Raw genomic sequence first — 27930 nt, forward strand, 5'->3', positions numbered from 1 at the left:
TGGTGGCAGCCTTACTTCAAGGTTAAAATGCTGGAGCTTCTTTGCTATACTCCTTATTAATCTGCTAATGCATGAGTCCCAAGGTCACCTAGGAAGTGCAAGGCTACTGAGTTCAGAGGAAAGAACCAGGTTGGTATTAAGAAAGATTATAGCAATTGGAGCAGCTCTAAACACCCAGAGCACTGCTCAAAATCTCTGGGGTTACCAAGGTAGGTGTTCTAACACCACCTCAGTGACTTGCAGCTTTCATCAGCCCAAGCTAGCATAACCTTTGGTGAGGGGTACTGTACTCCAGCGCCTGGAGGGCCATATATTCTCCATGCCTGAGTTATAGCAAGGGTGGGCACTCTTCTTTATTCTCTCTTCTGTCTTTTACAACATGCAAACTTGGATTGCTGACTGAAAATGGCAAAAATTTTGCCCAGGGAAAGGCAAGCCCTTGGGTCCAATCCATCCAATTTCTTCCTCCTCTAGAATTTCACCAGGGGAGGGGAACTCTGAAATGAGAAAGAGCATGTTCTGCAAGTCTCTTTTGGGACAAGCCCTATCAAATTAAGCAAGCCAGCTGATCTGGTCCTTTATCTCAGACAGTCAAAGCTGGAGTTAGGGGAAGAGAGAGAGAGAGGAAGGGAAGAAAGTTAAATTCACTTTCTTCAACCTTCACTTGATGCTGCTGCCTTGCTGCCCTGGGCATATATCTTTTCCTTTCACCATCACTGGGTCCAGTGACTTCAGTAAACCAATAAACTCTTGAATGCAAGAGTTCCAGAAATGATGCTACCAGCTGTGGTAAAGTGTAGAGGAAGCATCTTGCATAGAACTATCTTGGTACTGCTTTTCTTCAACTTACTGGTGAGTAGAAAATAATGTGGAATTGGTTGTACAGCAACAGTAAGTGGCCACAAATCAAATAATGGTGAATTTAAGGGCCCAAATAACACTGATGTGATTAAGTTCAAAGACATTATAGAGGCATTATAGGGTTTTGCTGATGTGCATTGGAAGTAGCATCTAAAAATATACAGCAGCTGCTGTACTTTATGAAGCTGGTGCAAAATATATTGTCTTTTTCTAGAACAGGAAACATCCTATTCATCTGACATGTGGCAGTGATGAATGTGAAACTAAGAATTTTTACCAGCATTGAAAGTGGCTGTACTTTTTTAGTAATTAGGAAAGTATAACTTTCCTATTTATCAAATGTAGCTAAGAACATTTTAATTGTATACAAATGTAGTTAAATAAGTCCATATATAATAAAACAAAGTAACATTGAAAATCTTAATACTGGTATAGAATCTTTCATTTGTAATCAGGCTCTGGTAGATTGTTTACATTTAATCTGCATAATGCATAGATCAAAATTTCAAACATAGGGAACAGTATGGAACTGTTTGATGCTCCAAAATCAAGTGTTTTAATGTTATGGAACTATGAAAATTTTTCAAGGGACTGTAGAGAAATTTGGGAACTTGAGTCCATACACAAAGTTTAGGGCTGAAGTCCAAAACCCACTTAAGTGAGGAAAAGTTCCATTGAGTTCAGTGGAAATTCCTTCTACTTAGACATGTATAGGGTTGCATTGTGTTATGTTTATTTCTTTGTTCTCTATAGTGTAACATAGCCATTTTAGAATGGATGAAAAAGGAACTATTAGTGTATCGATAATATACAATATCAGGATAATTGTTTCTGCATTTGCACTAAAATGTTACAAGTAGCATTATGTTTCAATAAATTAACTGATATTTGATTATTTTGGACAAAATTTAAATTCAGTAGAGGATATAATCTGTTTTTGTTCAGTTTCATTGCATCTCTTTGAACTTGTGTGGAAATATATTTTTAGTAAATGTATGCAGAAATTTGGTTTTGACTATTGGAACTGGTTCATAATGTTTAAAAAGTCCTAAATGTTAGGACTGTACCAGAAACATTTTCTGTTGTAGCTTTATACCAATCAGGTCTTCATTGTCATTCTACATATGAAGGCCCATATTTGTACAGCAAGAGGAAAAGAGTTGTTGGGGCCGTAAGTTAGTTGCTGTAATGTGCAGACCTGAAACTCTGGGTGTTTGGGGCACAAACAACCCAGAGTTTGAACTCATAGTCTATTGCTGGATTAAAACTCTGGGTTACTTGTTGTTCACAAAGCAGAGTCCCTCCCAGATTAAAGGCATTACAGCAAATAAGCCAGGAATGAGGTGTTCCCAAGTTGTTTGCTAAACTGGATGGAAAACTGAAGTGATCAGTACTGAGAAGACAGAGTACTTGCTTCTACATGGCCCTGATCAATCAGGGGTTGTGAGCAGTTACTTCCACTGATTAATTCATTATGTGCAATTGAGTTCAAGTATTTTGTCATACAATACTGCAGTGGTGAATTGAACTAATCAATATCAGTTTTAATAGTCATCAGATAACAAAAACTGTAGAAATAGAGGGATAAGAACAGGTAAAGGATGATCTATTGTAACTAGGAAATGAGATGAGGAACAGGCTATGAAACAGCAATGTTTGACTATTATGATTGTGATTTAAACTGCTATGCTACCCATAACTGAAGCTCTTTGGGCAGTTCATAACAATGAATGAAATGCCATGAGAATTTCATGGTAAATTTTCATTCACAATAAAAATACAGTGCAGTAAAACACCATACAACCACAATATATAAATATTGTTGTAAGCTGTCCAGAGACGACAGTAATGGACAGTCTACAAATTTTCTAAATAAATAAATAAAAATGTAAACACCAAATTTAAATAAAGCTACAATAGCTTATTCAGAATAAGCCATGAGACCTGTTACGTAGTTGACAATGCCCCAACTAATTATATGTCCCATCATAGAGGACAGTCTTAAACAGGCACTGAAAATCGATGGATTGATGCCAGGTAGGCCTCAGTGGGAAGTATTTTCCATAACTGTAGGGCCACTTCTGAAAAGACCCTTCTCCATGTTGCTAGCAACCAAGCCCCCCTTGAAGGTGGCATTTGAAGGGAAGCTCCAGTTTGTGATTGTAGTATATGGGTAGCTTGTGGTTGAGAGAGGTTTTCTGTTGGGTATTATGGGCCCAAGCCATGTAGGTCTTTATAGGTTAAAGCCAACACCTTGAACTGGGCTTGGAAGCATATAGGCAACCAATGCAAGTGGGCTAGAACTGGTGTTCTGGTCCCTGCTACTAATCTGACCACCACATTGTGCACCAACCTCAGCTTCCAGTCTTCAAGGTCCCATGTAAAGTGCATTGCACTAATCTAATTTAGGGATTATCAAATTATAGATTAGTGAAACTAGGCTATGCTGGTCCAGATAGAGGCATAGCTGGGCCACCAGCTAAAGCTGGTATAAGGCATTCTGTGCCACTGAGGCCACCTGGGTCTCTAGTGACAAAGATGATTCAGGGAACACCCCAAACTATGAATCTGTTCCTTCAAAGGGAGTGTTCAACCATCCAGAACTGGAAGAATTCTCTCCATCTGCTCAGAAGAACAGGTATTAATAAGCAATGTTAATGATTGCTTATTAATACCTAAGGGATAAACATAACAAATGACACACACCAAATAAACCCACAAACAAACAAAAACTAGAGAAATAGAAAACCTGATGCCAGAGAAATTGGGAATGCCAACAGCAGTCAGGAATGCCTTGGAAAGCATGTAAATAATGAGCAAGAAGGGCTATACTATTCACATAAGATGAAACTATTTCAGAAAGCATGTGTGTTTGTGTATGTTGTGAGTTTATAGCAGTGGTGGGGTGTTGCTTGTTGAATGTAAAATAAAATTGCATAAAATATTTCTGTAGAAGTTGCATATAATAATAAAAGCATGTTGGAAAAAGAAGGTTAGGTTTTTAGTTTTGGTTGAGGTCTGCTCCATTGGGTTGATCCAGGCCACCCTCCAGGTAAGCCTTAAGGCAAAGCTAATTGTGACATTCTTTGAGTCTATTGCAAAGATCAAATTATTCGAGAGCCTCCAGGGGCATCCTACCCCCACCCTCAATGTGGCAATAATAGGAATACATTTCAGTGGTTCATTCAATCAAATGTAGGTAAATGCTCATTTAAAAGTACATTAACTCTTAAGGAATTTCAAATAAAGCTGGGACTTTTGTAGCCAAGTTTTTAAAATGTAAATATAGTAGTAGGAAAATATTCCTTTTATATTACTTAAATATATGTTTGACAGCATTCCATGTAACTGTTTTTTTCAGTTCATCAGGCTTTTTTGTTTGCAAAATGCTTAACAATATGAAGCAATCCAAAGTGAGGTAAGTAAGGAGGGAGCGATAGACGCTTCTCCTCATCACAGCTGTCCAGGATGTTCTGGTGTAACTGAATTCCTCCCCAACCCCCAACCCATTTGGGGGATGTTTACCACCTACCTCTAGCAGGGGCACCAAGAGCAGTGGCCTTTCGGTGACAGAGTTATAAAGTAGATGGAGCCTGCTGCCAATGGAGCTCCTTCCCACCACTGGGGACCCCTCTATCCAATGCCAAACCTTTCCTAGCAAATATATCTGTCTGTGTGTTGTTACTGAATTTCATGTTTCTTGGTTCAGAAATGCAATCCTTTATGAACCAAGCCCTGCTAAAATCACAAGATCATCAATACAAAGTTTGCATAAGAAAAAATGTTCTTTTATATTAAGTACAATTTGATGTCTTTGAGCTTTTGAAACTTCTCTCTCTCAGGTTTTGTGCTTGTTTTGTGATACTTGCAAGAAAGTGACATTTAATGTCCCTCATAAACTGGAGGCGGGGATGTTTGTTGGAAGAGGTGAGAAAGTCCAAGACTACTTTGCTTTTACATTTATCTAAAGCAATTTAATATATGCAATATCAGATGATACCTGTTTGTTTCCAACAAAATAATTTAAATAGTATCCAGTTAGTATTTGTGTTAACTTAAACTAGAGTTGCCTCTAGACATTGGAATTTTAATTCTGAAGTCACCATATTTCTCCAGCACACTCAGCTGCAGGCCACCTTTGATATCAACAGCTAAGTTAATGGTACCTAGAGGGGCAGGGACTCCTCTTCCTGTCTACTGTAACTCTGATTTAAAGAGTAATTTTAAGTGGTATGGGAGGGATGTGAAGTAAAGTGGTAGAATGCCCACCACATCTTAGTTCCATCTAGCAAAGGCTGACCAGGACAGGAGTTGATGGAAGGGGGGCTGTAGTGATCTTTTTAGTCCAGCAGATCTTCTGTTTTCAAACCTTAACTCCATCAAAATGGGGGAGGAAAATTAAGTATGGCAGATCCAGGTTGGTGAAGACAAGGTGGAGCAGGGAGGCAATTCTGGGACCTGACAGAAGAATGGAGAGGGTTTGGATTCAGTGAATCCACCACAGAACATCCCCAGCCTTGAAACACACCTCTGGAACATACCAAATATATACACTAAGAATGTTGTGGGAGCTATCATCAGGAGGGATTGCATCAGATTTATGTTCACAGAGTTTTCCTTGAACATATCAGGATATGTTGAACTGACTGTACCTGCCCTGCTACAGACTGTTCTTCATTCAGCAGAGAGATACCATTGCCCTGCTCTCCTCTCTCCCTCCCCTCAGTTAGATAACCTGAGTTGCTTAGGATAGTACTGTTAACACTATTTTTAAATTGTTACTTCTTACTTCAGAATTTTACCTTTGTAAATGTTCTTTCTTCTACCTCAACTAGCTTTGGAAATGTAACTTTTCTTACAGTAAACATGAAACCGTGTTTTACACATTCTGGAATTATTCACTCAAGCAACCCCAACTTTACAATTCTAGAAGATGGTTCATTATATACAACAGCTGATATTTTCTTGTCTTTTCAAGAAAACACCATCATCGTATTATTTAAAGACATTCATGCACAAAAGAAGATATACATTAGTTTGATAACTTATCCAAACCAGGTAGATATATTTGTATCATTACATTCGACATGACTTTTTTGCTATTCAAGTTTGTTTCTCATCTTTTAGCTTTTTCTGTGTCATTTTATACAATAGCCTACATGACCTATTTAGAAGACCAAAAGTAACATATGTAGCGATCCTTCCAAAAAAGTGCTACTTATTCCACTCAAAAAGTGTTCTACAAAGTATAACACTGACCAAGACCATTGAAGGTTCCAACCATCTCAATCCAATTTGGAGGCAAAATTTAAAATTTAATGAGCATAGTGCAAGAAGGACAGTTAGTAGGGGGTTTTTTAATGACAAAACTACTGTACAATTCCACAGAGTACAATTATGCAGGAAGCCAGAAAGTAATATTTTAAGGCAGGCTAGGCCCTGTCATTAGGCTGGGTGGAACAAGTGCATCAGGTGGCAAAATGCTGGCTGGCAGTAACAAAGTGGTAGAAGAGAGAACTTGTGTGTTGCAGCCTAGCTTGTACCTCCTAAGCTGGCCTGCTGTCTTCAGCCCCAATACTGAAGCGAGTTCCAACTGTTGTTTCAGTTGGCTTTCATTCATGGAATTGATGGAGATGCCATCTTGTCCTCTGGCAGCAAGATGTCTTGGCTAGCCCTGTTTAAGGACTGCTGGAGAGCAGCTACTTGAATAATACAAGGATGGAAAAATAGTGGCATGTAACCAACAGAAAATATACACAAAGATACATGATTTTGATTGCTTTTTAATCATTTTGTTGTTGCTTTAAAACAGATTTACAAAACTATGCAGAAGGAAAATTATTGCTATATAAATTTAAATATCTCATTTTGAATACATACAGATAAATGTGTGCATACATGAAAATACAGTTTTCTAAAACTTATACATAAACTTCAGTACAGTCATTGGTACATGTATCCATTCACAAATGATGCCTATATGCCACCTATTCAAATGTTGAACAGATGGTCAGGTCTTCAATTCATTTCCTTATAGGAGCTGAGCATTTATCATTCCAATGTATAAAATTAGTGTTGTAGTTGTTGAAGGAGTGTGGATCATGCATCTTCCAGGAAGAATGTACATGTACATCAGTAATTATTAAAGAATGTTTGAATATAAGTTTATTCATCTAATAACGTCTTCACTAAAAGAGGCAATTATTGGGCATTGTCAAAACTTACGTTAAAAGAAGCATTAGCTGTATTACAGTGCCAGCAATTAACTGGCTTAGACAAACACTTAATAAATACTGTGACAGCCTATAGACTTAAAACAAGATTTCTTGCAGAATGACGCATAGCCTAAGATCTATATAGGGTTCAGATATAAAGGCTAAAGCAGTGAGCCATTAATTAGGCTAAATAGAACAATCCTGTTTCCTATTGTGTTCCTTCTTAAGATTCCACATATACTAACATATATTTACTATGTGAAATATATTCATTATGTATTGCATTTATTAACCAATAATAAGTATTTATAAGTATTAATTAAAGGTCAATATATCATCAACTTCAATAAGTGCTTCCCATGGTGAATGAGGCTCTGAAGCTTAAATGGTGGCAGAGCCAAACCTAGATTCTAAAAAATGTTGGATCTTCAAGTATTGCCATTCAACCAGTCATATTTAACATGCAAAGTAACAAAGGCAAAAGCTCATAATCACTACTCTAGTTGGTTCAGTGTAAAAATCAGGTTACTTATTCAAGTCCAACACAACAGCTTCTTTTTAACCAATTATTAAATCTGGATTTTCCCACAGTATCAATTCAACATGAGAAAATAGATGATAAATAGATAAATAAATAGATATATAGATAAATATAGAATATAAATATAATACATGTGATTTGTATGACACATGTCTCTACCACCCAGGACTATAGTCAGGAACCCTATCAATTTAAATGTGCTAAGAACCCAATTCTGTACATTTACAAATAGGATTCAGACAGGAAGATTTCTAAATTGACCAAGATAGAAAATCCAGTCTAAGTGGAACAAGATTTGGAAAGCCACACCCACCTTCTTGAATCAAAATTGCATTTCCAAGGATCTTCTTAGCATAACACCAATCAACAAACAAACCAACCAAAGCACTGCGTTTTTCAAAATATTTGTGAGGTATAAATGGAGGAATCCCACCTATGGCATAAACAATCTGAGGTATAATACTCATCTTGAGTATATGTACTTTAATTGTTTACACTAGCTCTCTCTCTTCTAGAACCAAAGAGCAAAGGCAAGACATGCACGAGACACTGTTCTTAGACGAACTAAAAGAAGATGGGATCCTGTTCCAACCAGTATAATGGAAAACTCATTAGGACCTTTTCCAATGCAAATTCAACAGGTTTTAAATATTTTACATTTTACATTTCTATTAATATCTACCTTGCACCAGATAATATATATTATTATGCATAGAGATGTTATTGAGAAAACCCAACCAAGGCATTATTAAAAACATGATTTGTAAATGAAATGCTTATGAAATTAATGGAACTTTTGAGAAAGCAAATGTTTTAGGATGAATTGTTAGGAGAGCAGTCATGAAGATTTGGGTAGTTTTAGATTGATTTTCTTTTTAATAAGGCAGGAAATCCATCAGTGAAAACTGCAATATTAAAAGAAGCCTTCAGAGCACCACTATAAAAACTCTCCAAAACCAAGTGCATCTCCTTTATTCTTGCAAGGGGTCTTGCAAGCTAAGAGCAAGGGTCTACAAATCATCATTTTCGTGAACAAACCACTAATTTGTCTTTTAAATTACTTTTGTACTGTTGAGATTGTCTGTGTTACACCAGAATTGCCTAGATGGATGATAGAAGAAATATTCACAATCACTAAGGACCAATGAGAATAAAAGAAAAAGTGAAATAGGTTCAGAATTCTATATGCAGCTTTTCAGCAACTACCATGCAGAGGCAGATAAAATAAATAAAATAAAATAAATTACACTGGCCTCAGGAAGGAAGTAGAAGACCCTTTCCAAAAGATCCAAGAAATCAAAGTGGAATTCAATCTTAGTTTAGGAATGCTGAGAGTCAAACAAGTGAACATTTCTGACAAGGAGAAAATAGATAAAGAGATGGCAGACGTTTTCAGTGAAGGATCTATGAGGAACAACCTGAAATATTAGAAAGTGAAAGATGCTATGAAAGTGCTTGAAAGGAAGAAAGCACCTTGAGTAGATAGGATAGCAATCGAACTGTGCAAGCTACAGGGACTGAATTGGTCCAAATCCTAACAAGAATATGCCAATAATTATGGAAAAGAAAACAATGACCCACAGATTGGACATGTTCAATACACATTCCAGTCCCCAAGAAAGAAGATGCTAAGGAATACAGCAACAATAGGACAATTGCACTCATTTCACAGGCAGGCAAGGTGTTGCAACAAAGGATATTACCCTAAATGGTGCCCAACACTGGAAAAGTGAAGAACCACCCACCAATGAACTGATCCTAAAAAAGATCTTGGACTGTGCAGAAATGGACAGATTGACTTTGTCACTGAAGGAGAAAGAAGACATTGACTTCTATCAAACCTGGGACTCTTTTTATTATTGGCTAGAGAAAGGGGGGTTTGCATAGATTCAAATATGTTTATAAGTTAACATAAAAAGAAAAAAGTGGAGGCTGACCCAGTAGGTCCAATGTTTCTGATGACTGATGTTGTTTTTTAGTTTTTCTTTGTATTAGGTTTATTTAGAATAAAACTTATTCCAAAAAAAAAAGGATATTACCCTAAATGGAATGGGAAATGCCTGATGTCCACACCACATTTCAAAGAAGAAGAGACACTCGAGATCTTATTGCAAATATGCATTGGCGGCTGGTGCACACCAAAACATGTCAGAAGACAGACTTCAACAAAGCCTTAGTTAGTGTGGATCTTGAGAAACTAAGGCTGTTTCTGGAAGAAATGGGTGGTTCTCAGCACTTGATTGTCCCTATGCATAACCTGCATTGTGGATAAGAAGCTACTGTCAGAACAGAATATGGAGAAATAGATTGATTTCATATAGGCAAATGCATTAGACAAGGATGCATTTTATCTGTTCTGTCTGTATGCAGCACATGTCATAAGGAAAGCTAGATAAGGGACAGAGGAAGGGGGAATGAAAATTGGTAGAAATATGCATCAGTAGTTAAGATATGTAGATGAAGCTATATGACTAGCAGAAAGTAGCAATGAAATGAAATGACTGCTGATGAAATTGAAAGAACAATGTTCAAAAGTGGGACCAGCTGAACAGTAAGAAAACAAAAATCATAACTACAAAATGGTAGACCTTTTGCCATCAATGAAGAAATTGAAATTGTGAAAGACTTTGGTTCAGTAATTAATTCAGATGGAAACTGCAGCCAGGAAATTAGAAGAAAACTGAGACTTGGAAGGGCAGCAGTGAAGGAACTAATAAAAATAAGCAGGTGTAAGGACAGTTTACTAGAGAACAAAACCATGATCATTCACATAATTGTATTCCCTTATTTATGGATATGAAAGCTGCACAGAGAAGGAAGATGACTGGAAGAAAATTGATGGGTTTGAAACAAGTTTATGAATATTCTGAACTGTCAGAAAGGCAAATAACTGGGTCAAATCAAGTCAGAACTTTCTCTGAAAGTAAAAATGATGAAATTGAGGCTGTTGTACTTTGGACACATCACAAGAAGGCAAAACTCACTGGAGAAGACAATAATGCTTGGGAAAGTCAAAGGCAATAGAAGTTGTGCAAGACAAGATGTGAAGTGGATCAATTTCATAAAGCAAATTTTGGAGACCATTCATTCATAGGGTTGCCTTAAGTCAGAAATGTCTTGATGGCACATCACAACAAAAATATTTGGTTCTATCCATATTGGACTAACTTAAGTCCCTTTCATTTAAATGGGTCTACTTTAAGCAAGATTAACACTGGATGCATACCACTGTTGTGACAGTCTAGGACAAGGTATTTTACCTATGCTCATATCCTATGAACATATTTGGCATCACAACAGAAGATATTAAATAAACTAAGTCTGTGCTACATGTTTAAATGCAGAAATGGAAGCCTACTGCATGTTAATGCTTCCACCTGGAAGCTGCTTATACATTTGTGCTTACTGCTTCACACAAGTCCATAATATTGGTAAACTATTCACTAAGCTTGTTAATGGCAACACCAGTTTGACAATGGAACAGACTGTCTTGGGAGGTGATGGACTCTCCTTTGCTGGAGATATTTAAGCAGAGACTGTATAACCAACCCTCAGGGATGGTGTAGTTGCACACTGCATTGTATTTCTTGCCTTGAGCAAGGAGTTGGACTTGCTAACTCCAAAGTTCCATTCAGCTCAATGATTTTATGAACCTATTATGTGTATTCACCTAATCACACAAATTTTCTACTACAGTGCCTGAGGCAACCAAGATGTGACGCCCTGGCAGGAATATGCACTTTTCAGGCAGGATTATCCACAGCCAGCTACAATTGTTACAGACCTTGTATGGGGCCACTAGTATATGGAAATATTTTATCGCCATGTAATACAAAGGCTTGCAATGTATGGCTGTGAAGGCTGTGAAAGCTGGACCATAAGGAAGGCTGAGCGGCAAAGGATTGAGGCCTTTGAATTGTGGTACTGGTGGAGACTCCTGCGAGTCACTTGGACAGCAAGGAGATCAAACCAATCAGTCCTAGAGGAGATCAACCCTGACTGCTCTTTAGAAGGCCAGATACTGAAGATGAAACTCAAATACTTTGGCCACCTAATGAGAAGGAAGGACTCCCTGGAGAAGAGCCTAATGCTGGGAACAATAGATGGCAAAAGAAGAAGGGGATGGCAAAGGATGAGGTGAATAGATGGAGTCACTGAAGCAGTTGGTGTGAGCTTAAGTGGACTCCAGGGGATGGTGGAGGACAGGAAGGCCTGGAGGAATGTTGTCCATGGGGTCGCGATGGGTCGGACATGACTTCGCGACTAACAACAAGAATTACAAAGGGATCCTTTATAAATCATGCAATTCCTGGCGGATTCTTAATAAGTAGGCAACAAGAAAGGCAATGTTCATTAACATTGGTTTTTGTTTCAAGTTTTTTTGCATTTTCACAGTTCTCTTCTGACATGGACCTAAAATACAATATTAGATATTCCATAAGTGGCCACGGTGTTGACAAACCACCACTAAATTACTTTTACATTGAGCAAGAAACTGGAAACCTCTTTGTTACCAGACCTATAGATCGGGAGATGTACCCAGAATTTAAGGTATGAGTTCCAAACTTCTCTTTATTGACTGGTAATCAATGGTTAAATTTATTAATGGAATTTCTTTTACTATTCTGTATATATTCAAAAGGAATGTGGTGGTGCAGCGGGTTAAACCACTGAACCAGTGGGCTGGTTGATCGAAAGGTTGACAGTTTGAATCTGCAGATGGGATGAGCTCCTGTACTCTGTCCCAGTTCCTACCAACCTTGCAGTGTGAAAGCATGCAAATGCAAGTAGATAAAAAGGTACCATTTCGGTGGGATGGTAACAGCATTCCGTGCACTTCGGTGTTTAGTCATGCCAGCCACATGACCACGGAGACTGTCTGCGGACAAATGTTGGCTCCCTCAGCTAGGAAATGAGGATGAGCAGCACCCCCTAGAGTCAGACATGACTGGACTTTAATGTCATGGGGAAACCTTTACCTTTTACCTATATATTCAAAAAACAGACATATGGTCATGCTATCAATCATGTCTATTATTTCTTCATCTTCAGTATGAGGAACAGAATGGTTAAAAACAACATACACTGAAAAGAAAAAGAAGGAAAAAAACCAAATATTTGGCTTGCTAAAAGTAGCCAGTGAGTTCTCTTGGGAAAGAAATGTAAAGTGAATGCACATATGTAACAAATGAATAGCTATTTGTCTGACATTTATTTTGTAGATAATTGTATGTCCAAGGTTGGCATGTTATACTTGCCACTTAAAAGCCCTTTTTGGGAGCTTTCTTTTGAAGGTTTCCCTCTGTTCTTTAGTGTCTAACAGCTTTCCCTGATCTATATACTAGAGATCTTTGGACAAGAGATTCCACTCTCCCCTCCCAGCTTGGCCATTGGTAGTTCCAGCAGGGTATGATAGGAGCTGTAGTTCAGCATATCTGGAAGTTCCAAGTTGGGAAAGACTGCCATCCAGTCATTTGCCATTTGGTTGCTAGGCAACATATTGAACCCAGGCTATAGTAGCATAGCACCCTCTTGCCTGGACAGCCAGAGGCTCCTGTTGGGGTGATCTGATGGGGAAGAAGACTGATGTGAGTGCTGAGGGAAGCTGCGCCGGCATCAGTCAAACAGCCTGAGGAGTCATTTAGGGGGCTTTTTCCCAGATGAGAGATTGCAGACAGGATTTCCTTCGGAATGCTAATACCTTCCTTAATTTATCACTTTTCTGATAACACTTCTTTCATGCAGTGGAAAAGTTCAGGACAAGGTGGCCAGTCAGGCAGACATGAAGAACATGTCATTGGGTGCACATTCAAGCAGAAAATTTACTTCTGCAAAACATTGTATGGAAATATGAAATGGAACAATTGTCACCTGATTTGTCAAAAAGAATCTATGCTGGAGCAATTGGGAATTAAAAGTATTTCTTTTACTCTGTCTTATGCAGCTCATTTGCTATGCAGTGGCGCTAGATGGTTATACCCCAGAAATTCCACTTGAACATATGATCAGAATAGAGGATGATAATGATAATGCTCCAGTTTTTGACCGTGATATTTATATTTTTCATATTCTTGAAAACAGTAGAATTGGTAATGTTAATTTTAAATATCTCTTTGGATAAACATTTGTATGATGCTAATTAAAACTGAATACATCTTTGCAATTTCTCTACCAGTGTTATTGGATCAGTTTCAATAGTTAGTTTGATCATACTTCAAACAGATGTGTGCATGCACATTTGGAAATGTTATTCTGAACATGTATCTGGAAAATTCAAATAACATCTCTTAATGCACAAAGGTGTATTCACACAGCTGTGTATACATACACATTCGTTCTTTTTAAAAATATTTTCATTCAGTGTCAAATCTGCAGTGAGAAAATACCAGCTCCGAATTATTCACAGATCCATGAATGTGTGTGTCTTTTAATGTTACTCCCTAAGTACAACTTCTTCTCTCCTACTCCATTAAATGAGGTTTAAAAAGTTGCTTGCAAAATATATAGGATAATATGTATAGGAACATGCATACATACAACTGTGTGTGTGTGTGTGTGTGTGTGTGTGTGTAGAATATATAATGTACAGAGGAAAGATGCAGTTTATGCTGCATAGTAAAATGTTCTATCATGCATGCAATACTCAAAGGATCCATATATGGTATGGTTGGTATTGGTTTAACACATCCTTGTGTGTTTTGATATTTGATTAATTTAAAACTGGTTTCTTTGTCTTAAAAAATGGAATTAAACATTGCCCAGCTTTCAAGTTCTCCAGTATTTTATGGGAATGCAATGGGAATCCCATACACACTATGGGAATCACACACACACTTCCCCAAGCAACTTGTTGTAAGGACACAGCATATCTACTTTCTCTAAGAAAAAAATAAAATAGAAGAAATCTGTTTTCAGTGAGAACACACACACACATGGAAAGAGGATGGCATGTGTTGGACTGGGACTCAGGTGATCTAGGTTCTAGTCTCACTCAGTCACAAAGCTTGCTGAGTGAGTTTGGGCTGGTCATACTTCACAGAAATGTTGTTGTGAAGATAAAATGGATAGGAGAAGCGCCTTGTAAGCTGCCTCGGGTTCTTACAAGAAAGAAAACTGGGTATAATACAATAGTACTTACAATAGTAGTAGAAGTGGTGATTCCATTGATTAAATGTTCACTAATGCTATATCCCCATAAATTGATAAGAAATCTCTATAGATTTCTCAGAAATAAGTATACCTTTTTGTGGTAAATTTTGAAGTGTATGGTTGGATTTATGAAAAATGATCTAAATTATACTTGGAAATCTGTCCTATGAAAGAAAACTGGAAATTTAAAATTGATTCCTTGTACATGCAGGGACAACAGTTGGGCAAGTGACTGCAACAGATAATGATGAGCCATACACCTTACATACTAAAGTGAAATACAAACTCGTGCCCCAGAATCTTCAAAATTACCAGAATCCGTGGGCATTTGTTATACACCCTGATTCAGGCTTTATTACTGTAGCATCACCAGATCTGGACAGAGAGGTAATTTTTCTGTGCGTCTATCATGCATTGACATACTGTAAGTCTGTGAGCTGATATGATAAGAAAACATGCTGGATATTAAACAGAGAGGAGATATAAATAGACTGATCTCAAATATCTACAAGTGCTTAAATCCAGACCCTCTCTAGTCATCAGAGAGATTACATAGATAGATGTTGTAGAGATCAAGTTCAACTCTCCTTTCAGCCACTGGATGACTTGGATCAGTCATGCACTTGATTCACATGTAATGACAATCCAAAGTATAGTTCATTGTTGACTCATTGGTTGTCATTATGTACAAACCCTCTACTATGGTTCAATAATGGGTTGTTAACAATACAATAAATACATTATTTATTGTTGGATTGGAATCTCTGGTTCCTTGTGATACACAGGGTATAGTTAAACCACAGTGCAGGGATAACACATACAAGTAACCCAGGATTCAACGATAACCCAAACTTGCATCCATACCCTGGGTTAACAGAACATGTGAACCACTGTAATGATAAAATATGTGTGTGTGCATGTGTGTGCATACACTTTCATGTGTGCAAATGTGTGTGTAGAAGCCACAATTTTGCTTTGAGCTCCATAGAGAAGAGGTTCTTATGAATGTAATAAAAATAATAGCTAAAAAAGCTAGATGTCATGGGGACACTGAAGAAAGAAGAGAGGCTGGTGCTTTGGGTCAAGATGTCATGCCAGTTGTTCCTTTTCAAACAAGATATGCCTGTTGTTGCAAATAAGCAGTTCAAGGCATGTGTCCTGTTCCAATTCTGTGTTGAAAGTGCAAACAACCCCAACCAAATTGCAGTCTTTTAAATCAATATAAAGAGAAAAATCTCCATATTTCTTTTCAATGTTCTGCAGACAATATCAGAGTATAAAGTTCACATAGAAGCAAGAGATATGGGAGGCCAGGAATTCGGTTTGTGCACCACAGCAGAAGTGTTCATTGGGATTGAAGATGTAAATGACAATGCTCCAGAATTAATGCAAACTATGGTATGCTTGTCTTTATCAGAACGTTTAAAACCTTGGTTACCTCCTGGATGATCTCAGTTTTCTATAGTGCTATTATAGCAAATTGAATCCAAGATTCAGTCCAGAATACAGGATCCAATCCTTACAGTAGACCAAAGGGACTTAAGGTAGTCATCACTAACCCTTTCCACTGTTTTAAATGCGACTTTCCTAAACATGACTCAGTTTCAATCTCAAGCCACTCTTCTACATGTATTCGAGAGATTGTCATAGGGGAATGATGCTACAAAGAATGGCTAGAAGGCCAAAGAAAAACAAGAAATAAGTGTGCAAACTGAGATCCACGTACAAAGAAAGCACAGATACATACAAGATGTATCAAAGTGTCTAAAGTGTTGATAAACTAATATTTTAAAACTTGTTTACTTTAGTATGAAGTGCAATTATATGAAAATACAGTAAATGGAGAAATATTATGCATCCCTGTGATTGATGATGATGAACCTGAAACAGCCTCGTGGTTGGCTACATTCACTATTATAAAAGGAAATGAAGATAATAGTTTTTCTATTACTATTGATCAAAAGAGGAATGTTGGCTGCTTAGCTGTGTTAAAGGTAATTGTACATAGGAAAGACTGGGGCACGGGGGTGTGGGGGGGTGTTAGGGTAGGGAAAGAGTGCATAATGTAGAAATGTTATAATAATCATAATCATAATCATAATGTGAGGGAAAGAGTGCATTTGGGTCAGGAGCTAAGGAACAACTTGAAAATCTGCAGATACTTGCCCAACTGATCTTCTGTTTTGCAATTTTCCTGAATTTTGTCTCTAACTAGCTTGAAGTCATCTTAGATATCATTAACCTATTATAATAATTTTAAAAATTGAAAGGTAGCTTGCATTCCCTTGCTTATAAAGTCCATTTTTCATCCAGTTCATCATTTTGCTTTTCCTTGCCTATAATTATTTGTAAATAAGAAATCAAGTTAAAAAAAATACACTCTGAACCCCCTTAACTGAGATAAAGGATGAATAACAGTTACATGGAAGATACATAACAGATGTCAGACAGCAGATGTTACATATATTTTACCAACAAAATACTACTTGGGAAGAAGAATCCCTGATTCTTGCATTTCTTTCCAGGGACTGGACTATGAAGATACCAAGGAGAGAATATTAGAAATTATTGTAAATAATGAAGCACCTTATGCTCCTTATTCAAAAGCCTTTCCAACAAGGACAGCTGTTGTTGTGATCAGAATTAAGGATCAGGATGAAGCACCAGTATTTGAGCCATCTGAATATGTTCTAAACATAAAGGAATGTTTGCCAGGTGGAACAGTGGTTGGTAGTTACCAAGCAAGGGACCCATTAACTGAGACAAGCGGAGGCCTAAGGTACATGGGGTTTTTTGTTTTGTTTTTTGGTTTTGGGAATTTGGTTAATAGTGTAATTTAGTCATAGATTGTGCATAACATCAGGAAGCATGTTTGGCACATATCCGTCTACTGAAATTGAGAGCTGTTGTCAGACTGTTACTGGCTACTGTAAACTGAGTCAGACTCCATATGAGGCAGCTTGTTTTCTTGATACCTTCCTGTGTTCTTAACAGTTACAGAATAATAAACAACCCATGTGATTGGATCACCATTGATCACAAAGGACAGCTGAGAACCACTAAAATTTTAGACAGAGATGCAGCAAACCTTGAATATACTCAGTGTAAGGTAACAGTCTCTGCAACTGATCAGAGTGAGTACCAAATGCACTTAAAAGTTGGTGTTGATGTAACATTAGACTCAAATCATTAACTGTATTCTGTGCTGTCTCCCTCTCAAGCCACTGCTTTGAAAGTGTTCCAATACTGTTAGAATTCAAGCATCCTATAAGTCAGTTTATTGAGGGTTAAATCCAATGTTACACAACAGAATACACAATGGAATTTTCCCTTCCCTTCCTTTCTTTTACACCCCTTACATGTCCCATATCTGTTCCAATGCATCCCCCCAACTCTCTGAGATAGATTTGTGTGGGGACAAAGGAGTCCATTCTACCTGGAAATAATCCTAGGTGTATCAAGTCTCATAGCTGAAGTATATCTCATGTCGAAAAGCAGATATTTTATTTTCCCCATCATTGTACATCTGCTTGCTTCCTCTGAATCAACTACAACAGGATATTATGGAATTAGTCACAACCCAGCAGTCATACAAATGCATAGACCTCAATACTTGCAGGAGCTTTCTTTTACAAGCAGGACCACAACTCCATTAGCATATAACATAGTTCCTTTCACAGAAGTTAACAGAAAGTTTCTGTGTCAGTAAATATTTGACACAGTAAATATTTGACACAAATAGTTGTATTATATTTTGTGTAACTGCAAGATATGGGAAACCTACAATGGGTTACACCAAATTTCATCTGTCTGGCAACAGAACCGAATTCATTAGCAAAATGAATTTCTCAGTCCCTTGGTCCCCAGTGTTGCGCTGGGAGATTATGGAGAGCATGGAAAGGTACAGTGGGGTGGACAGGAAGGGAAAATTCTAAGGCATGAGTGGACTTTTCTTTGTTCAGCATTGGAGAACATTTACTCTTTAATTTGATAATTACATGTGCACCTTTCTTCTAAGAACTCAAGGCAGCATAGTTTTCAGTAGTTTCTTCTGCTGAGGCACAATTTTGTTATTGGAACCTTCTCTTCTTCTTTTTACCCCAAATGTCTAGAACAGATTTGCATTATCCTCCACAGCACTTGTGGGCCCGCAAAACCCACAGGATACAAGAAGAGATTTTGTCTCCTTCTGACCTCTGTGCTGATCACATCTGATCAGTCCTCTGCAAAAGTAAAAGTCAGTTGTCCTTGCAGAAAAAGGAAGGGTTCGTAGAACAGAGCCAGCTGTTTAGTTAGTTAGCTCAGTTATAATAAGGTTGGAATAAAAGAATTGCTTGCTTTGCTATGAACCTGCCCCACTATGGAATGTATTCCCTCAAGAACTGATTGCCCATCCCTCTTGGCCATTAGGAAGGTGCAAAGACTCTTTACAGACAGGCTCTTCACAATGTGTACTTTTAATGTTTATGCCATTATAATTCTCCTGTTTGTATTGTGTTGAGATTTTACTGTTTAAATTCTTGTATACCATCTTGATGGCTTTTAGCAGATAAGACACCATATAGATAACAATAGTGAATAAATAAGGGAGCAAAGAGAGTTGAAACCACAAACATTTTGGAATATTTTGAATAGTTGTATTTGAATTCTCTCAAGATGTTCTTAGAATCTTACTAATAATTTTGAAACTTTTGTTTTTCTTTTTAGCAGAATGTTACTTCTTTCTCTTTGTTGTATACTAACATAGTACTGAACAGGAATAATATTTCAGATGTTTAATTATTCTTATCAAGCCATATTTAGTCAGGGTACAATCCTGTATATTTCTAGAAATGTCTTACAACTCCTAGCATTCTCCAGTCAGGTTTGCTATGCTGTGGGATTTCCTGCGGGTGGCTGACTGGCCGCTGTGTGAACAGAAGGTTGGATCAGATGGCTCCTGGTCTGAGCCAACACGGCTCTTCTTATGTTCTTGAGCCACAGGAGGGTGAGAAAAAAATTATCATCTAATTTGGGTTGCAAAATCATTATCATGACCATGTATCTTCAGAGACGAGATGAAGCCAGCCTGGTTTTGAAAAGTTTATGTATTTACTGCATTAAACTATGAGGTATTTTAATTTCCCAGGTGATAGAACAGGTACTGGGGAAATTGTGATAAAACTAATGGATGAGAATGACAATTATCCAGTGGTTACTAGAAAAAAGTATATCATGTGTAAGGACAAGAAGCCAGTTATTATTACGGCCTTTGATGCTGATCTGCCTCCCTACACAATACCATTCCATTTTGAAATAGAGTTGCCAATGAGCTTAACATGGACAATAACACAAAATGAAGGTACGCTTATACCTTCTGGCTATTTCACTCCTATAAATATAAGTATGGTTAATGCAGCAATCTATTAGTATTCAATACTAGTTCTGAATGATTTGTTTTACAGACGACTCAGCATTGCTTTCACCAGTGGAAGAAATAGTCTATGGCTCTTATACAATTAATGTGAAGATATCGGATAATGCCGGTCACAGTGGAACAAGTGAAATAATAGTGCAGTATTGCAACTGTGTGATTCCAAGTGAATGTTTTGAACCCAGACCAGGTATCCCTATGGATCATGTTCCTTTGGACGTTCCTGTAGCTCGTAGTCCCTCTGAAGAGCTATCTAATTCAACTTTGGCCCCCTGGGGCGTTGCTGCAACAGTACTGGGATTACTATTACTGCTGTGTAAGTATATGTATCTCTTGTACATGAAGGGCAGCATGAGTCACTAAGGGAGCAATCCAGTCATGGATAAGGGTGGAAGATGTAGAGAAGTGAAGGGCACTGCTGTGCTCCTTCTCCTGCAATTCAGCTAGTTGGCTCCTCATGGCTATTGATGTGGGGGCTTAGGAGCTGGAGGAAAGGATGCTGAGGTGCCACCAGTTTATACCATACCATGCAGTTCCATGATCCTCCCTTCCCTACTCCTAGAGCACCTCTAAAACCCTGACTCCAAGGTCACTTTTGCAACCTTCAAGATCAGCCTGCTGCATCTTTCCATCCTGGATGTGACAAGGGATCTTGCCATGAGGTTGAAGTGATTTTCTGACCTCATAGCTGAGTCTCTGAGCATCTAGAGCAGGCATGTCCAAAGTCCGGCCCAGGGGCCAACTGCGGCCCATTTTCAAATTTCGAGCGGCCCACAGCCTCTTCTCCCCGCCGGCTCAGCCTGTCACTCATCCCCGCTGGCCGGCATTTTTCCCTTCACCGCACAGCAGTTCCTGCAGCTGTCCCCTGCTGCCTCCTGCTCCTTCAAGGCTGGTGGTTATATTTCACCAGAATATGGCAGTAGACCTGAGTCAGCACTCTCGCCGCGTGACACAAGGCTTGTGTGCCCATTTCTAAAATGGCGACTATAACTAAAAAAAGGAAAGTTGACAGCGAGGGCCGCCGCTTCCAGGGCAAGTGGAAATTGGAGTATTTTTTCACTGAAATACGAAACAATTGTGTCTGCCTAATTTGCCAAGAGACTGTGGCTGTTTTCAAGGAATTCAATATCAAGAGGCACTACCAGATGAAACATGCTAACTACAACAAGCTAACTGGGAACGAATATGGCGAAAAATTGAAGGAACTGGAAGCTGCTTTAACGGCACAGCAGCGCTTTTTCACAAGAGCCCGTGAGTCAAATGAAAATGCCACAAAGGCAAGCTACAAGGTGGCAACGCTGATTGCTAAGCACTGCAAACCTTTTATTGAGGGTGAATTTATTAAAGACTGCGTGATGAAAATGGTGGAGAAAATTTGTCCTGAGAAGAAGCAAGTGTTGGCCAATGTTTGCCTGGCTCTTAACACTGTGGTACAGAGAATTGAAGATGTTTCATCTGATATTAAGAGACAGTTAGAGGCAAAAGGAGTGGAGTTTGACTTTTTTTCATTAGCCTGCGACGAAAGCACAGATGCATCTGATACTGCTCAGTTACTGATTTTTTTGAGAGAAGTGGACAATGACATGAATGTGAGTGAAGAGCTACTTGACCTCCAGAGCCTTAAGGACCAAACAAGAGGAACAGATTTATTTGTTTCTGTTTGTTCCGCCGTAGATGACATGAAACTACCGTGGAATAAAGTCACTGGGATTATTACGGATGGCGCACTTGCCATGGCTGGCGGGCGAAGTGGATTATTAACCCTAGTCTGTAACAAAGTCAGCGAAGGAGGAGGCAAAGCTATAAAACTCCACTGTATTCTTCACCACCAAGTTTTCTGTGCCAAACATCTGAAATATGATCATGTTATGAAACCAGTGATGAAGGCTATTAATTATATTCGCTCCAAAGCCCTGTGCCACCGCCAGTTTCAACAGTTTCTACTTGACATCCAGGCTGAATACGGAGATGTTGTGTATCACAACGAGGTAAGATGGCTCAGTTGGGGGTCTGCACTGCAGCGCTTCTATTCTCTTAGGGAGGAAATCGGACAATTCTTGGCAAAAAAGGGACAACCGATGCCAGAGCTATCTGATCCTGCTTGGCTGGCTAATTTTGGATTTTTAGTTGACATAACATGACATCTGAACATGCTGAACATGAGCCTTCAGGGGCAAAATGCAGTGATAAGCCAACTGCCTTCACATATCAAAACGTTTGGGACCAAGCTGCTACTTTTCCAAAGGCACCTGTCACAAACGCAGCCCAATACCACACATTTCCCATCGCTGCAGGAAATAATGACCAGTTTTCCACAGAACAATATAAGTGCGCAAATAAGGAGGTATGAAGCAGACATCACATCTCTGGCTGAAGAGTTTCAACAGTGCTTTTGGGATTTTGCAGCTATTGAAAAGGAGATCACGCTTTTTTTATCTCCTTTCTCTGTGGACCCTGATGACACTCCAGACCACCTGCAGCTGGAGCTCATTGAGCTGCACTGTGACGCCGAGTGTTGCAGTCGGCACCAACAGCTCCCTCTTGTCAACTTTTACCGCCAGCTGGATAAAGACAGGTTCCAAGAGATTCGAACATTTGCTAAGAAAATGCTGAGCTTGTTTGGTTCGACATACTTGTGCGAGAAGACATTCTCGGTTATGAATATTAACAAGAACCGTATGAGGACAAGACTAAGTGACTTTCACCTGTGTGACATCTTGCGCATCAAAACCACTGTTTTTGAGCCAGACCTGGCCTATATAATGCAGTCGAGATCTCACTATCACCCTTCACATTAGTGCAGTTATTTGTTTAGTCTTTCATAAAATAGTTCATTTGCATTTAATGTTAATGGTTCAAAGAATGTCAGGCTGAATGGTCGGCCCCCACACATTTTCACCTCACCAAATCTGGCCCTCCTTGCAAAAAGTTTGGACACCCCTGATCTAGAGTCTGTCTAGAAGCTGTCTAGGATCCATAGCATTGTGCTACTCAGGTCAAACTACACATAGTTATTTTCTTTACTCTAGATTTTTCAACATGATACATTTACTGGGTGTTTGTCATTCCCTGTGTAGTTTGTTCTTTATTCTAATCTACACTTTTGGAAAGGTCTTAATGCAGCAGGAAAAATGTGGCATTTAATGTTTGTGTAACTGTGTTACTGCTTTACCGCTTGTGTAATTGTGTAGCAGGTTATGTAGCAGGTTATGTAGAGCATGGGAAGGTAGGTTATGTAGCAGGAAAGAAAAGAAATATTTTTGTGCAGTTCTTGAATCTCAGTTCTGTGACAAAAATGAGTACACATAAATCTGATCAACAGCCTATCAACAGTTTTGAATTGAACAGCTCTAAAAAATAATACAGATGTTAACAGTGAGACCCAGGGGGCTTTAACTCCTTGTCCTCATCTGTAGTGCCAGTCAGAAGGAGGGGCCACATACCACCAATTTATCTTGCCAAACATGATCCATTTGTGTTAATTATTGTTATTTGCAATGCAAGTTGCCAGACCAAGGGCCTGATCTGGATCAGGTCTATGGTTGGCCATTCAGACATTGTCAAAGAGGAGCAAATGGACAAAAGATGGGTACAGATTTACATAAAATGTGCATGTGCTAATAAATATGCATGCACATCATGAAATGATTACCATATAACTGCATCTCCCCATAGGAAGAAAACCCCATGACCAGTGTGCCTGCTTGGTCCTTTTTCTTGCTGGACATCCTCAAGGCCCTTCTTATGACCTTTATTTTTAAGTCAGACTGGGGCAGGTCTTTCATTCAAAGAGTGGACTGTTCAGACTATGGTTGTAGGCTTGCTGGTTGGCATGAATAAATTGCCATGACACTTGGCTGTGTGAGCCTGCACTCCATTTTACGAAAAGAACTTTGAAAAAAATCAGTTGTGATTCTCCAATCAGATGCTGCCTTTGGGGGACATGGTCAGTGAGGACACAGGATCTGAAGGCAGACTCTGGTAGGTTCAGATCACTATTACTCAAAACCTAAGCAAGAAAGGGGTTATTTTAAATGGCATGCTGAACAACAAGGTCATGCCAACAACAGTCATGTCAATTTCTTTTCAGCTAGCCATGCAAGCCTGCAGCTGGGAGCAAGGAGAGGAAAGAAAAGCCACCTCTGCAAGTTCAGGGGGTTGCTCCAGGGCCCCCCAGATCCTGGGGGCCTGGACCTACTCTCCAAGATCTGACTCTGGCTACACCTCTGTAAGCATTGCACATATTCCAGTGCCCTTCCCTGTGCTGCTTAAATATATACATTTCTCTCAAAGTTTTATAAACATGAACACCTACTTCCTACGGTAATGAAGTCCAAATTCCATCATACATGCTTTTAAATAATAAATGAAACCTAAATATCAGGTTTTGTATATTTCCTCCTGCAGTAGGCATGGGTACATTCCTAGGCTTTTGGATCCATAGAAAAGGTCTTATGGCTCGAGAAGTGTGTGACAATGTAGCTTTCCAGAACTTAATGGTATCAAACATTGAAGCACCAGGTGAAGAACTCATGGTAAGCAACATTTTGCCTGTCTGTCTAGCTTGCCTAACTAATGAGTAAACTAGCCAATGTATTTGCTATTTTTTAAAAAAAGGACAACTGTATTTCTGTGATACAGGGGCCCGGTTTGTTTGTAGCACCAGCTGCTAGGTTGAATGATCCAAGAGTTGCTTGGCTGCACACAAGTGACATTATAACAACATCATTGCAACAACATCCTGTTCTTGTGGCGCTTCTGAAAGCAGAAGTGGGGTGGAGCCAGCCTGCTTGTGCACATGCAGTTTGTTAACCATGGGTCCACTGGACAGAGTGAACTGGGCCAGAGTCCATGCTTAGGTGATTGCACGTTGCATTTGTAAAAGTTAATGATACAAGGATAGGAGGAGAAGTACACGAATTGCCAATGTTGTCACTATAAAAAGGCACTACTGAGTTTCTATAGTATGTGTGTGGAGGGATTTGGAAAATCAGCAGTAGTGAGTCTGCTGAATGTATCAACATATCAATTCAGTAGTAAAAATAACATGTTTCAGATCATTTGCTGAATGGTCAGGCAGTTTTCATTGTAACAATCAGGGTCCTGAATTTTCAAAAGACTGGTGGGTACAGATCCAGAAAAGGGATCACTTTCTGGCTTAGGAATTCAAGTGGGCCCAACTCTTTTTGTTAAAAAGATGGAATTGGAGTTGCAAACTTAGCCTATTGAAAACTTAGTCTGTAACATGATTGCAGGTGGGACCTACAGGTTCTGCTCTGTAAAATGTATCAAGAGCATGTTCCAGAAGGAATGGTGCCTTGGCCAGAAAACAGTGAAGATGGCAAGGAAATGGGCAAGAGTTGCTGCTTTGAACAACATGAAGCAAGAAGGGGTGGATTTAGATGGGTTAGGAGCAAACTATTTAATGTATCGTTCAGTCTTGGTTCAGAGCAAGCACAGGCTTCATTTTTATGACCATTCCAGATTTTTCCATTGAACAGTAGAACTTTTTTTCCCCAAGACCCTCCAGTTGGATTCCTTATGACTAGTCACATTGACTGGGGCTGATGGGAGGTCCAAGATTGAAAGACAAAGGTTGGGAACAGCTACTATTAGTGAGAAAAAGGAACTGCTTCTTTCAGAAAATCTTTTATATTTCCCCCACAACCCAGAACCTTCACATTAAAACAATGAATGCATCCATGAGCATGAGCACACTTGAAGAGAAAACTGGAAAGAAGGAAAGCTTGGAACTTGTCAAGGGAGGAGGAAATCAAGTGGCGGCTTCATTAAGGGATTCTGAACTGCTTCAGAGGAATTTGAACAGAGATTTCTGTTCCAAATGGCAGAATTTCACCAATTCTCATTTAGCTGAAGTAAGTCCAAATCCAACACCATGTAGGTGTTCCGATGTAGATTTACCAGAGTTCATGCTCAGACTAATGTTAAGCTTATTCACTTAAGAAGCAAGTGTTGGTGCATTTTCTGGTTTTGAATATTGCTGTATTGCTCTAGTTATTTCAGACGTTTGGGTTTATTAATAAACCAACATTGTATTGCTCTATTCAAAAAGGTGAATTTGATGGGTTCTGTCATTTTACTGAAATTGCTTCTGTTTGATTCATGTTTGTGTTCCACAACAGTGGTACATTTACTTGTATAAAAGATTTATATGCCATCCATTTTTAAGAAATGGTATGAGACAGCTAACAATATCTTATTAAACAAGTTGAAAGTAAGTTATAAATGATACAGCATAAAGCAGCGAGATAAAACAGGAAAAAGCAGGAGAAAACGAGGGGGAAGCAGAATAAAACAGTATCCGCAACATCCACATCTATTGGTCTATAATTCCCCTACTTGATCATGCTGGCTGGGGCAGTGGGAATTAAAGTCCAAAAACATTTGGAGGGAACCAGGATACCTACCCCAAATTTCATGGATGCTTAGAATAATGCTGGTGTGCAAGGAATCATATGTATTATGGAAGAGACTGGAGGAAAAAAGTACAGTTTTGCTCTGGATACAAAAACTGATTCCTGTCTCAGATATGGAAGCTAAATTTTATTCTTAATTTTTAGTTTTTGAAAAAGTACATAAATCATTTATAAGAGTTTCTTTGCATTGATTAGTCCCTGTGAGAATTTTTTTAAAAAGAGAACAGACATCTTCTGTATGTGGGAACAATTGCAGAGTACATTGACAAAACATTAAATGATTAAACAATTAAATGTAAAATCTAAAAAATTCCTCTCACTTTAGATGCATTTAAGAAAATGATTAATGGTTAGGCATTTTTTCTATCTATACAGCTGGTGTTTCAATGTGAACAGGATGAAGACCATAAACATGATGGAGAATATGTACATCGATATAAATATGAAGGAAAAGAATCACCAGTTGGTTCCCTGAGCTCCTGTACTGGCCAGTCAGATGAAGAGGAACTTGATTTTTTAAATCATCCAGAGCCCCCTTTTAAGGCATTGGTTGAAAACTTTGTAAAGAAATGAATGTGTTGCAACTGGTTTTGAAAGCCCTGGCCACAATCCACCAGGAAATCCTTTATGTGAGCACCACTGGAATGAATGGATGCTCCTGAGCAATTCCATTTTCAGTAGTTTTCCCATTCCTTTTTCTCCTTCAGTCAGTTTTGCCCAACCTGGTGTTTTCCACATACATTAGACTCAGACTCCTATATTCTCTAGCCATTAGGTATATTCAAAAATGATTTTAATATTAGGTATTACTGAAGATACTGAAAAGTATTTGTCCTGTGTGAACAGTACAATCTACATTTTAAGCAGCTGAGCCAGGCTGGGAATTGTAGAACTTTTTTTCTATCTAAACAAGTACATTTTAAACAGTTACCTATTTTTTCTCTGCCTACATTTAAATCACTCTTTTAAAGCAACCCTAAAATAATTTGATCTCAGAATCAAAATTATCTGCTATATAATTCTGTGAATTACAGTTTTCATTTGACTGAGTCTTTTTTTCTTTTAAGAGCTTTGAAAATAACTGATCCCAATGTTATTTGTGAGCACATTGATATATATACTGTTTAAAATTATATATGTAATTGCTTGTGCACTGGGTTGTGCACTTGACCACCAGCCACCACATATTTATATTTAGGTCCAACTGAAATTAATGAGATTTATGCCTATGTAGATTTTTCAGTCTGAACTGTGGAAATATTAAAATGAAAAACAGTACTTTATAAAGTTGCTGAGTGACTCAGTCCTGTTATT

At 38.5% G+C, this 27930-nt stretch overlaps 1 protein-coding gene across 1 annotated transcript; it reads left to right on the plus strand.

Annotated features, from left to right (window-relative positions):
- Nucleotides 1-771: 771 nt before the first annotated feature.
- Nucleotides 772-27189, plus strand: LOC123020529 (desmocollin-1-like). Its single transcript, XM_044424357.1, has 16 exons — nucleotides 772-852; nucleotides 4704-4788; nucleotides 5723-5919; nucleotides 8133-8258; nucleotides 12013-12168; nucleotides 13562-13706; nucleotides 14978-15153; nucleotides 16030-16164; nucleotides 16575-16760; nucleotides 17292-17545; nucleotides 17761-17900; nucleotides 19895-20107; nucleotides 20211-20369; nucleotides 24587-24714; nucleotides 25852-26055; nucleotides 26992-27189. The coding sequence occupies exons 1-16, from the start codon at nucleotides 772-774 to the stop codon at nucleotides 27187-27189; spliced, it is 2583 nt and encodes an 860-aa protein (XP_044280292.1).
- Nucleotides 27190-27930: the final 741 nt, after the last annotated feature.

The sequence above is a fragment of the Varanus komodoensis genome, unplaced genomic scaffold, assembly GCF_004798865.1.
Source record: "Varanus komodoensis strain SLA01 unplaced genomic scaffold, ASM479886v1 scaffold14_1, whole genome shotgun sequence".
Taxonomy (NCBI): Eukaryota; Metazoa; Chordata; class Lepidosauria; order Squamata; family Varanidae; genus Varanus; species Varanus komodoensis.

Excerpts from the sequence above, each read along its gene's own strand:
- LOC123020529 (XM_044424357.1), top strand. The coding sequence starts at position 772 with ATGATGCTACCAGCTGTGGTAAAGTGTAGAGGAAGCATCTTGCATAGA. Across the intron at positions 4,789-5,722 it reads GGGGATGTTTGTTGGAAGAG|TAAACATGAAACCGTGTTTT; the intron begins GTGAGAAAGTCC and ends CTTTTCTTACAG. Across the intron at positions 8,259-12,012 it reads TTCCAATGCAAATTCAACAG|TTCTCTTCTGACATGGACCT; the intron begins GTTTTAAATATT and ends GCATTTTCACAG.